At 38.8% G+C, this 12,989-nt stretch overlaps 1 protein-coding gene across 1 annotated transcript; it reads right to left on the bottom strand.

Moving 5' to 3' along the window:
* Positions 1–339: 339 nt before the first annotated feature.
* LOC148031093 (uncharacterized) lies at positions 340–3,443 on the bottom strand. Its single transcript, XM_087685674.1, has 4 exons — positions 3,382–3,443; positions 2,991–3,191; positions 2,266–2,742; positions 340–1,519 (listed from the first exon to the last, which is right to left on the bottom strand). Exons 2-4 carry the CDS (start codon positions 3,148–3,150, stop codon positions 501–503), a joined length of 1,656 nt encoding a protein of 551 aa, XP_087541800.1. The 5' UTR covers positions 3,151–3,191; positions 3,382–3,443; the 3' UTR covers positions 340–500.
* Positions 3,444–12,989: the final 9,546 nt, after the last annotated feature.

Here is a 12,989-nt window from a genome sequence, read left to right as displayed (position 1 = left end):
CTATGTGGATAGTGTGTATGTGATTTGTCTTTATGATGATTGGTTAGTGCAAGTGTCTATTGCATATCACCTCTAATGTGAGGTGTGTGAAGGAATTTTGGTTCACATAAAGTTTTTCTTCTTACTCTCCATTTTGTACTTGTAGCAAGCGTGGGTCAATGTCGATGTTACAAGCCAACACAATTACGATTGGATCTTCTCTATTATTATGCTCTAAAAATTATCCATGAATAGAAGTGTAATGGCTTGATGCTAGGCCTTTAAAAGATTAGTTCAAGGAATGTCCATGTGGAAAAACAAAATTCTTTTTTAAAAAAGTGAAATTTTTTAAAGGTGCCAAGACTCCCCTCCCCATAAAGGTGAGGCCAAATCCAAGCTGATGCGTCCCTGGGAATCGAACGCAGAGCGAATGCACACACACATTCCTTCATGGAGGCATATACAAGTATGGATATATTACAAAGGTAAGTACTGGTTAGGAGGAGTAGGGAGGATCAGAGCTAGCAAACAAAGCCCACTCTGTAAGCAGGGTTGGCACATTTGAGGGCATGGGCATTGATATTGGTGAAGGGAGACACGCGCCCATTATAGTAATTATAAGCAGCTGCTCCTAATGCGGGTTGATGGATGCCAGCGGGCTTAATCCGGAATGGATCGTTGATCTTCCTATGATTATGATTCATCATCCGTGGCCCTCCGAAAGGATTAATCAGTTTAGCGCTGCCTGCTTTGGCCTTCGGCTTGCAGGAAGCAGCTGGCGTGCCACTGGGATTCAACTGGGGCCTTATGCCTAGATTATGATTATAATTGTGTGCCGGCTTCAGCCTCTCGTGACCTGATCTCCTCGCTGTCATTCTGCAGCTCTCGACTTGACGATCATGATTATAAGCGTCTCCCTTACCGCCTTCGTACCTCGAAGCAATGTTATATTGTTCATGCTCGCACGAGCTGCCTGCGCGTTGCGCATTTTCTTGATCAACAGCATGTATACTGTAATTATTCAGTGCTAATGAGGAATCGGCCATACTAGTGCAGGATGGGTGATCACATGAGTCGATGCTTGATCTGCTAATGGCGCCCAGCTGATCCTGCATCTGCTGCATGACCGCCGCCTGCTTCCTAATCCGATCAGGCTGCTGCAGCTCTTTATAATGCATGTTGTGATTATGACCTTCGCCATACTTCTGCAGGGAGCCATAGCTCATATCATTAAAGATCAGAAGCTTTGAGACTTTTGTCACAACTCCACTAATTAATGATCTCCAATTCCATATTGGATGCTTCTTATTAGTAGCTGCATTGCCACCAGCATGATTGTGAATATTATCCGTTGTAGATGCGGAAGAGCTCCTCTCGCTATCATTGGCAAATATCGGCTTGCCTTGGCTGATCATCATGATCTGAGGTGAGACATGATCGGCGTTGGTAATAGTCTGCTGCTGCTTTGATCTAATTTCCTGCTTCTTGTGATCATAATTAAGGGACGGATCCAGCTGATAAGACGCAAGTAAAGACTCACCTGCAGTCAATATAAGAAAATGCAAATTTCAGCTACTAATTACACAACTAGTTACAGATTTCGTGTGCTGGCTAGGATGAATCATGACTATGATAATTAACCAAGGCTCATGGTGTACAAGTGTATAGAATGAAAATTCTATGGTACTAGATAGGGTAAAAGCTATGAATCTAGGGACTCCATAAGGTTCTATATGCAAAGATTTATATGAGCCAAACAATTGAGCCATGTAAACATGATTTTTATATTTCACATTTTATGAAACTTTGAAGCATATGTAAAGATTGATATGAGCCAAACAATTGAGCCATGTAAATATTTCTATATTTCGCATTTTATAAAACTTTGAAGCAATGCATCTTTGAGTATCACTCTCATTGTCACTCTTTTGGTAAGCCCTTTTTTTATAACTAGATTGCCTCGATAGAACTATTGCAATATCCCAAATGTTTCTATTTGAGTGCCATGTCATGATGTTTATAGTTGGACTATATATTCAAAAAAGCTTATATAACTCACATGAAAAAATAAAAAATATAGTAAAGGATCTTTAGATGATACTCTATTGGCCCGTTTACCTTATTTAGTAATTACTCGAAGCCTATATGCGCTTGCTTAAGTCGCTATGCCCTAATCATCAGTGGGGTTCTCTACCTAGCTATACTAATCATAATTAGAACTAGTTATAGGACCTCTTGTGTGCTGGTAATTAGGATGAAATATGAACATGATAATGAGACAATTACCTTGTGGAGTGAGGAGCCCCTCTTCCGTAACAAGACCATGACAAGAATTATGGTCTGCTATCCCGGCAGTAGTGCCCATCAGCCTTTCAAGGAGATGCATCCGCCAGTGAGGCTCTAAAGGGAGAAGCCTTCCTTTAAAGAAGAGCTCATCGGCTGCACTAATCGCATCATCGTCATCATCACCAACATCTCCTCGTAATGCTGGCGCTGCTCTGTATGTCGACGAGTGTTCACTGGATGACTTGGCCTCATTCTTGCGAGCATGCTTACTATCAAGATTGGTGGAATTAGATCTCACGGTACTCATGTAATTATAGTACTTCGTAGTACAAAACTCAAATTCAGGATCATTGTCAGCTGCATGAGCACTACTGCTATGATCAGAGCTCGCTTTCCATGTCATTAATGGTGTAATGCTCTGATCAGTGCTAGCTGCAGCTGTCCCTTTCCCATTCTTCATCATCACTAGAGCAGGAACTGCAGGAAATTATTAAGGAGCTAAACTTCATTAATGACATTCATGCACGTCGATCAACATTGTAAGGACGTTTATTAGTACTAAGTGTTAGTTGCAGATTCGATGCTATCAGAATTGCAGGGTGATCGATATTAATGTAAGGTTTATTAATGCTAATCAGCTGATACAATCCGCACTGATGATTACTGTTGATCAGATCAATGGGCCCTTACAATTACGTCGTCATACTACCAGATTAAGTGCGCACCTGCAGCGCTGGCTCGTCTAGCTGACGCACTGTGACAATTGTCGCAATATGACTGCGGTGCATGATTGCAATTGTGTTGAGCCGCACCCCATATAAGATTGTTGCAGTGCTTTATGTTGGCCAGCTTGTCCACTATCTGATCCATAACGCAAACCAGCATTGTATATATCGCAAGTCTAAGATTTGACAGCTTATGATTGTCTGTGAAGCATGGCAGATTAACCACATTAACCGATATTTGTCAACCAGCCACTTATCAATTCATTATGCTACCTCAATAAAGAAACTAGGAAGCAATCAAATTTGTAAGTCAAAGAATGACAGCTTGATTTGTATATGATGATGCTTTGCTACATCAGTCAATAGTAAATATAGAAAAGAAGATACAAACCTAAGAAGGTATACAATCTGGATTTGATCAAGACGGCTGAATGTTGGGACTTGGATCTTTTGACTACATGCCTTAACAATAACAATATATGCAAGATGGCCACTTATATACTAGGCGTGAATGTACATATGGCAAATAGTGATGCTACTCTATGAGGTCCTAGTGGGACATGAATTGCTCCTAAGAATGATAGATGGACAGGCTTTCTTTTGAAAATGTAGTACCTTTTGCAATCATGTTGTAGACGTAGAACATGTATATGCACATGTAGCTTTTGAAATCATGTTCTAGCTAGACCCATATGAATACAAATTCTTCATTACATTCCTTTGCATATGCAGTATATGAATCCTAGATTGGTGTTACAATAACAAGATTGTACTAGCCCATGTACACAATTTCATTCTACTTTGTTGGGCTTGTCATGGACCATACATGGACAAGTCCATATGACATCCTCATACAATTTTCCATTGGCATGTACCTTACTTAGATAGGTCCATATGACATTCTCCTCCAACATTTCATAGTTCCATACCCTTGGGCTTCATGCCAACCTTCTCAGTAGTGTACCACGTTTGCCATCTATACAACTACTTCAAAAAAGGTTAAATATACGTTGTCATATTTTTAGTCAAACTAGAGAAAACACCTCGCATGTAGCTTGGTACAATGGACTGTCACTTTTCAACTCTCCTTTTCATGAACTCAACCGAGTGGCACTAGTCATGTCGTGGTGAGGTGGCAAAGTAGAGTGGTGTTGCATCATTTGATTGGAGTCGTGGATGTCCATGAGCTATTGCCCCAAGGTTTACAACTCAACAAATCTTGACTAGATTCAATATGCACTCTAGGAAGCAAGTGATTCTTTTATTACTATTAATTAGATTAGCTCATTACTATTAATTAGATTAGCTTTTCCACGTAAAGTATGGGGAAATTTCAAGGGCCTTAAGGAGTTCTATTCATGGTGTAATTTGGACTTATCCTAGGCCAATGCGGGAACGATGGATTAAGGGATTTTAGTTAATGGAATCCTAAAGTACCTCTAGGATATAGGTTAGCTAGCTGCTAAGGCCTAGGAAAATGCCTCCCAATGATTGGATTTTGTTGCTAAGAGCAGGTGCTATAAAAGGCATTAATCATGCATGGAATGGCAAACAAGGGAAGGGAACGAGTCTTTGTTAAGGGTATATTGCTTTACATATTGGGGCAATGAAGGGTGAACATAAATAAAGGTTATCAAGCAAAGGGTCTTTGTTAAGGGTATATTGCTTTACATAATGGGGCAATGAAGGGTGAACATAAATAAAGGTTATGAGGCAAAGGGTCGGATGAACGGATGGTTAGTCCCATCAGATCAATGGACTGCATCGACAGCGGCGGGTCTTATCGACATCGGCGAGTGTATCACTTCAACCGAACAGTCCTGGCCGGGGATCCGATAAACATTCTCGGCACTGCTGTGTCCTTTGGACACACCAACTCTCTCGCCCAACAAAGAACTTAGACAGCCCAAAATCTGCCAGACTCTCTCTGGCTGGACAAGCATGTGAGTCGTGCTCTAGAACCGCCTTGAACATGCCCATGATCACATCATCATTCCAATGGTATCAAACCATTCCCCTCCTTTTCCACACCTTTTGAGCTCCTCTACCCAAAGCCAAATAATCCCCTACCCACCCCTCCATGTTGCTCTTCACCCTTCATCCCCATCCTTTCATCCACTTCTCCCACTAACTTTGCACCAGTATAATGTTTAGCTCTCATGTCTTGCCATTATATGTGTTAACAAAGGTACTTCTACATCCAAACAAGCTCAAACTCAGCACCTTGTGAGACCGCAATTTTCATTTGCGTAGATTCTCTAGTTAGTTGAGGTTATCTGGATTCTTCACTTTAGATCCCTGCGTAGGCCAAGGCAGTAGATATTGACACCTTGAAAGGCGATCAAGGCATGTGCTTGCTCATCTGCATCCCCTAACATATAGACATCCAGAAAAGTGGGATGTGCCCCCCAATAGACATCCAAAAAGTTTTCAGTGCACATGGGCTAAGGAAAAGTTATTGAATCCTTGGATGAGTATACAAACATGCTTTTTGAAGTTTGTTCTTACATTTTACTGATTCTGAAACCATTAAAAGACTTGGTCCTTTTCTGCAAGCATCTCTTAAAGGAAAAACATCCATTCTTGGTCACATAAAAGCCAATTTCGTAAGGCAACTAGTATTCTCACACATGGGAGAGAGAGAGAGAGAAAGAAAGAGAAGAGAGGTTGCAATTTATCTATTTATATCTCTAACCATACCATATGCCATTATGAGAGATATGGACTCTAAGAGGTCCTCATAAGGAAGGATTAGCAACCTTAAACTTGGATTAGTCATATCAACATGCATTTCAATGATGGGGCCAAACATTTTAAAACATTTTCAAGTGTGTTTTTGTTGGAAATTTCACCAATATACCGTTCATATATTTTAATGTGTACCACGTGGCTTCAAGCATAGGGATTTAGAACATCCCTTTTTTAGAAAATTTTACAAAGGGGTATCCTTTGATAGGGGTATTCGCAAATGAATAGAAAAAGGGCACGTTTTAATATTGAGAAAAAAATTATAAATGAGAGGCTTGGAATGTACGTAATAGTAAGAGTTTATACATACTAAACCCTTGAGTCTTTACATGTATTTTTGTTCATTGGGCCCTCACATTCTTGGACTCCATCCTACATTTTGTGGAGGAATCCACCAAGAAAGGACATAAATTTCTCCTATTTTCACCCTAATTATCATTCTTTTACTAGTTTGTTTAGCCTTCATATATCATGGGGACCTAGACCACCCCCTCGCCGAAAGTAGATGGAGTTACACAACTACTTTATGTCCCACTATTGTTTCTTATAGTGCAATATCACTAGGGCAAAGAAATTTTGACCCAAAATTTGACTTTTTACACTACTCTCTAAAAAGCAAGTCTTTAGAAACTTTACTTTTTCTCAAAAGTTACCAAACAATATGATATATTAAAATTTTCATTTTTCATACTTGATCTTGATAGATATGGCCTCCTAACCAAAGTACCCTCATGATTTTTATCATAGCATTTTCAATAGTGTAAACCAACTCAAACATCAACTCTACCACATTACTCTTGGTTCATCACAACAACAGTATTGCTTCTTCTTACAATGTTCATCAATCCTTATTGCATTCATAAGGTTATTTGCTCATGCATATCAAAAAGATTCGAAGGATAAGAAGAAATATATTGCTAAGTTAGATGACAAGTTAAAAGAATGTAAAGCAAGTCCCTAACACAAGATGAAGTGATGATAGAGGAGATATTGTCCAAAAGTAACACATGAACAAATGAGGAGACATAGAAACATAGAAGCACACTTGGGCTACAAAGAGGAGATATTGTCCAAAAGTAACACATGAACAAATGAGGAGACATAGAAAGATAGAAGCACTTGAGCTAAAAAGAGAGAAATTTTCAATTGGCATCAATGGTGGAGCTTGGAAGAATGTGTTCAAGTAAATTTTCTATACTTCTTTAGAGAATCTTGGTTTATAAAATTTTCCCTAATTTTTCTTTTCCATGATAAGAAACTTCTCTCGTGATGATGATGGACGACATGTGATGGTTAAGCATAATTGAAGCTCTTGAGATTATTCTTAAAGCACAAGTTGTATCTTACACATATTTTAAAATATCATCGACACCATTGCTCTTATTACATTGTTCTAAGTCCAAGCAAATGTGCTAATACATTTTCTAGTAGATGTGATGCAAATAACATGTGATACTACTTTTAGTTGAAATGGGACCACACAAAATACAAATTTATATCATATGGTTCAACAAAATGACTTTGTAAACATCTCATTTTTACAAACTTCAATTACATAAGGAAGGATATCACCTAAAGGAGTTATTCCATATTGAATAGAGAATGGGTTATTCTATTCAAGAAAACTTTATAGATGAGGGATTACTCAAATAGGCTTGAATGTAGGTGATGTAGTGAATTTACATGTAGTAAACCCTTGTAGGTTAATCAATAAGGCTATGAAGGGTTATTATTTAGAACTTATGGAGTTTCCACATACTCTGAAAACAAGATATGGTGTATATAATAATGGCAAGGATATAGTGCTATGATAATACTACTAGATGTTTGATCTCCAGATAATGATTGAGCTAAGACACACACAAATTCTAATGTTTGACCTTTTGAATCTCTAGATTTCCAACTCAATTCATTTTTGCACTAATGATTGAATACAAGCAAGCTCCTTAGCTTACCATATAGCACATGAGGTACTCAAAAAAATAAATGCTTCTTCATCAAGCTTACATGCAACTTTTCTTGGATGGTTTATATCCAACATGTGCAAGTGTGACCTACACACACACACACACACACACACTCTCTCTCTCTCTCTCTCTCTCTCTCTCTCTCTCTCTCTCTCTCTCTCTCTCTCTCTCTCTCTCTCTCTCTCTCTCTCTCTCTCTCTCTCTCTCTCTCTCTCTCTCTCTCTCTCTCTCTCTCTCTCTCTCTCTCTCTCTCTCTCTCTCTCTCTCTCTCTCTCTCCCCCCCCCCCCTCATTTATGTAGTTGTATTATATAAAAATATGATTTACATGTTTATTTGGTAGTGGCTGAACATGTCGATGCATAAACTTGGCTATTATGCACCTGCTGCAAGGAAGGAATGCAGTAGTGGGGTGGGGAGTGGAATATCACTCAGAGTGTAGAAGACAAATCACATGGCACCAACACCATATTCATGGAGGAAAGTGATGCATGTCAATCCTTGGTGCTCTCTTGTGACCTCCAAGATCTGGCCCTCAAGGTGAGCACTAATGATGAATAACCTTGATTCACATGGCACAACAAACATGTGGGCTCTACTTGGAGGGGAGGCAAGCGGGACATAATCTATCCAAAAAATGGGGCATGGTGGCTTAATGGGGGCATGAGATATGCCACTCTAGACAACTACTCTTCTTCAAATCACCTCCTAGTATTAGTGTCATGCAAGTTGATATGTTTTCTAGGCTCCAATCAAGGGCCCCCCATTCAGATTTAAGGTCTTGCACCTAGAAAACCAAAGCTTTGTTAGCAAGCTTCTGAGAACATGGGAAGAGGCCAGAGATACACTAGCTTCACTATATTTTAGGTTGTTCAAATTCCAAGAAGCAATCATCAAGGTGAAAGAATTCAATCATAGAAAAGTAGGCTTCAAGAGGATAATCCGCAACCTCACAGCCTCAACGAGAGTAATATTGATGGCATCATTGCTTGTGTAACTTGAGGGTGAAATCATGTAGAGTTGCTTGAGAAATTGGTAGTGTAGTCAACCAAAGACAAACAAAAGGAGGAAACAATCACTAGTGTAGTCAACCAACAAGGTGAATTGGTGTAGGAGTAGAGTGCCATTACAGTAGTGTTTAGAGAGCACCTAACTATGATAGTTGGCTCTCCAAGCCACAAGCAAGCTCCAAACTATGACCATAGAGTGCACCGCTTCCTCGATGATGTGGTCAATCCAATCACATATGAGTAGACGCTTCTACTAGATAGACCATTTTTGAAGGGGGAAATCCAAATGGTAGTGTTCAACGCATGAAGTCTAGCAATCCATCAGGCATTTATGGCTTGCTAGTCAAACTATTCCAAAAGCTATGGCCCTAATGTGGGGAGGATTTGATTGAACCACTAAACCATGCTAGAGCCATTGGGATTATGCCTCATCCCATGAATTGGGGAGTGATCAAATTGGTGCCTAAAGTGCAAGATAGAACCAAGCTCTCCAACTAGAGGCCACTCACCATGTTCAACTTTTCGTACAAGGTCCTTGCCAAAGAGATGGCGATAAGGGTAAAAATTATTTTTGCTAAAGTTATACATGCTAAGAAATATGGTTTCATACATGGTCATAAAATACACAATGCTGCACTTAACCAGACCTTGTCTATGGATTATTCTCTAAGCCTGCAAAAGGACTTTGTCCTAATCAACATGGATTGGGACAAATTCTATGATAGAGTGGACTAGTCCTTTATCCTTGTTTTCCTAGTAGCAATGAGGTATGGGCCAATGTTCATTTTGGTATGGTGACAACTCTATTCAAGGAAGCAACAACATTGATCAGCATTAACGGCATGATCATGGCCACCTTTGCCCTACAACACTCTATCAGACAAGGATGTCTCTTGGCACCCCTACTCTTTACCTTGATCACAGATCCTCTACTTAGGAGGATTGATAGAGCCGTGCAATCTAGAGCCATTAGAGGGATATTCCTACTATATGGGTCTCAAAGTGTAGCCCAATTCTAGCTATTATACCTTGCATGGAGTGACCTTGAAAAGTGGCTTAAGCACCTAGGCTTCAAGGTGGTTGGATTTGGAGAGCTGATCAACTATTTGGGTGTCTTGATGGGAGTAGGAGTCACCTTGAAAAAAATGTTCTTGTGGTTTTTTAACAAGCTTTAAGACCCCCCCTCTCCTTTTCCAAGAGGTTAATTGCAATCAAAAAACCATGCTCTTGTCTGCCACTATCTATATGGCCTCATCGCTCCCTTTTAGTCATGCATCATGGAATCAAGTGGGAGAACTATTCAAGAAGTTTCTCTATACCTATCAAGACAAAAGAGGTGTCCCACAGATAGGATGGGACATCCTCATGGAGGACAGGAAGTAGGGAGGAGCTCGCTAGGAAAGCCTTATAGGGAAAGCCCAAGCCCTTAGCATGGCACTCTTGAAGAGAGTTAATAGTTCTCAACCCCAGATGGTGTTGGAAAAACATTGTATTATTAATAATAAGCTCAAAGGATCATGATATGATAGTCTCTTTAGTTATGGGTAGGATGTGATTGCTTGCCTACAACTAGCTATCAAAATTCCACAGCCAGACACAGCACAAGGGTTGGTCACCCAATGGCAAAGAGAAATGTGCCTAAAATTTGGGGCTTTTCCCGAATTTGGAGATCTTAACCCAAAATTGGACAATCTGACTCAGAAATTACAAAGTCAGTGCAAATTTGCCCAGGAATTTTGGGGTTTTTTACATTTTAAGTGAAATTCTATCAATTTCACTGAAATTAGTGCACGCAGTACTTGGAAAATTCGTGGATTCATCCAGATTTGGTATGAGCAAGATGCAACAATGATATCTATCTCACCAATTGCAAGAATTTGTGGCATTTTGTCCCCAACATTTGATGGCCTCGGTACATAAGCCCAAGGCTGAAGAGCCATATGATGCAGCAAAGGGTTAGTCACTTGGGAGGACTTAAGGGATAAGGACAATGCTAAGTAGCTCACCATTTACAACAAAATGGTTTGACAAACCAAGAGGAAAAATGGCTCAAAATGGTGATCACCCTATGCAAAGATAAATGGCCCACCTCAGTGGTGAGGAAGGAAGATCTAGTAAAAAATTATCTGGTGAGCCCCACTGGCAAGTCGCTCCTCTACTGTAAATTGAGCAATGAATATAGATGTGCATCCCCTACCATCATAATGAAGATACAACAAACAAGAAAAAAGAATGCCTTCTTGCCAAGGACCAAAGCATGGAAGAGAAGAGTCAAGAAGGTCTAGAAATCAACTCCATCATTTAATGTATTTAGATGGAGACTAATGCTCAAAAAAAAGTGAGAAACACTTATTCGGTGAAATTGCTTCTATGTGGTCTCATTTTGGCAAGCAATGAAGAGGTGGCTCAAGGCTACCAACCTCATGAACAACGTTGGGATGTCCTCACTATTCTTTGCAAACCAAGAAGATATCGATGACATCACTTGGAAACTTATCAACCTCATCTTTGGGGCAACTCTAAAGTTCATATGAATAAGAGAAACACCATGGCCTTTATAAGACTTGTGGGGGGCCTTTTAGACATTGGAATTAACCAACTGCATGTGAAAATCCTAGCTTTTTTAGGTTCTCTCAAGGCTAGACATTAGATCTACTTTTTTGTAAGATGTCATCATTATGTTTAGTATGAAAGGCATGCTCTTTTTATATAACCTGGAGCTCAGTACCCCATATTTCAATTGTACAAAAGAAGTGATCGTTCATTCATACTCTCCAATACTCTTCAACCTTCTCTAATACTCTTCAACTTCCATTTGCTAGCATGTTTTAGGTAAACAATAAATTCAAAGTGATATTCTATGCTTATTGGTGAAGGGTGCTTGCATCCTACCCCAACATGCAAAAAATATTTATATTTATTTATAATTTTTAAAATAATTATAATTAAATAGTTAAAAATATTTTCACATATGTAAATGTTTAAAAATAAATAAATAATTATAATCACTAGGACTTTGTACCATAATAGCATAGCATGCTTGCATCTTGGTCAAATTTAAAAATAAATGTTAGGATTTAGTAGCAACTTGGTGCATCATGTTTGCATAAGCACATTATAATTAAAAACATAAACATTAAGGATTAGTATCATCATAGTCATATGCTTGCATCTTGCACAAATATGCTTAGGCTAGAAATACTCTAGGAGAATGGAGGCTAGTGGTGTCATATATGTAGGGTGTAAAGCTAAGTGGCCTTCATCGTATTATCTATATTGTGGCCCCTACATATTTTTGTTTGATAAGTATTTTATGATTTTTTAAGTGTGCCCCATGCTCAGCAAGGTAGTTGTAGCTCATCTCCACTTAGAGATAGCATCACATGCCATTAAATACTTGGCACTTAAACCTTGATCATTTATATCATATGACTATCTAATTAATAAATAATAAATAATAAATATAGATATGTAAGGACTTTATTGCTTTGAAACAAAGATAAAGAGTTAATAATTTGTTCACTTTGATAAATAAAAAGGATCCATTATGAACATTTTAATTATCTTTGTCTTTTTTGGCACACATAAACCAAGAACATAAAGAAATATTACTCACTAAAGCCAAGCAAAAGCTACTTGTAAGCAGAGTCATCTCAAATATAGCAATGATGAAAAAAGAGGACTTTGGAGTCCCCTTTTGGAGCAACACATGTATGAGGGATCTCTTGAATAATTCAAGTATAGAGGAATGGTCAATAAGCATTCTTATATAATAATAAATCATGGCCCTAGCTTGACCACCATCATGGATCTAGTTTGATGGAATCAGAGGGATGGGTTGAGTTATCAAACACACAACAAGGGACTTCTTGAGGAGTCATATGATAGAAAGCACTTCCAATAGTAGAGCCATCCAATGAACCTAATGGAGCTACAATCTATGTTGAAGAAACTTTGTATTAACTTTTACCATCCTAGTGTTGTGAGTTGTTGAGGTTTGATATACGTGTATGAAAAGTATGTCATGTGCTTGTGCTTTGTCTTTGGAATAGCTTCAATACCCAAAATTGGATAGACACCACTAATTCAAAGATAAATTTGCATATAGCATGGACCACATTTGAAAATATTTTTTCTATGAATACAAAGGCATAGAAGTTTCATCTATGAATACTTTAAAGAAAGAAATAACCATGTATTTCTATCAATGAGTATGTTTTGAAGGTGAGGAGCATTGCAGATGCTTTGGCAATAATTGATGCAATGCGTGATGATG

The sequence above is a fragment of the Lygodium microphyllum genome, chromosome 9 (genome assembly GCF_053477565.2).
Source record: "Lygodium microphyllum isolate KBCC chromosome 9, Lygodium_microphyllum_v1.1.10, whole genome shotgun sequence".
Classification (NCBI taxonomy): Eukaryota; Viridiplantae; Streptophyta; class Polypodiopsida; order Schizaeales; family Lygodiaceae; genus Lygodium; species Lygodium microphyllum.
This window is presented reverse-complemented; position numbering and strand designations above follow the sequence as displayed.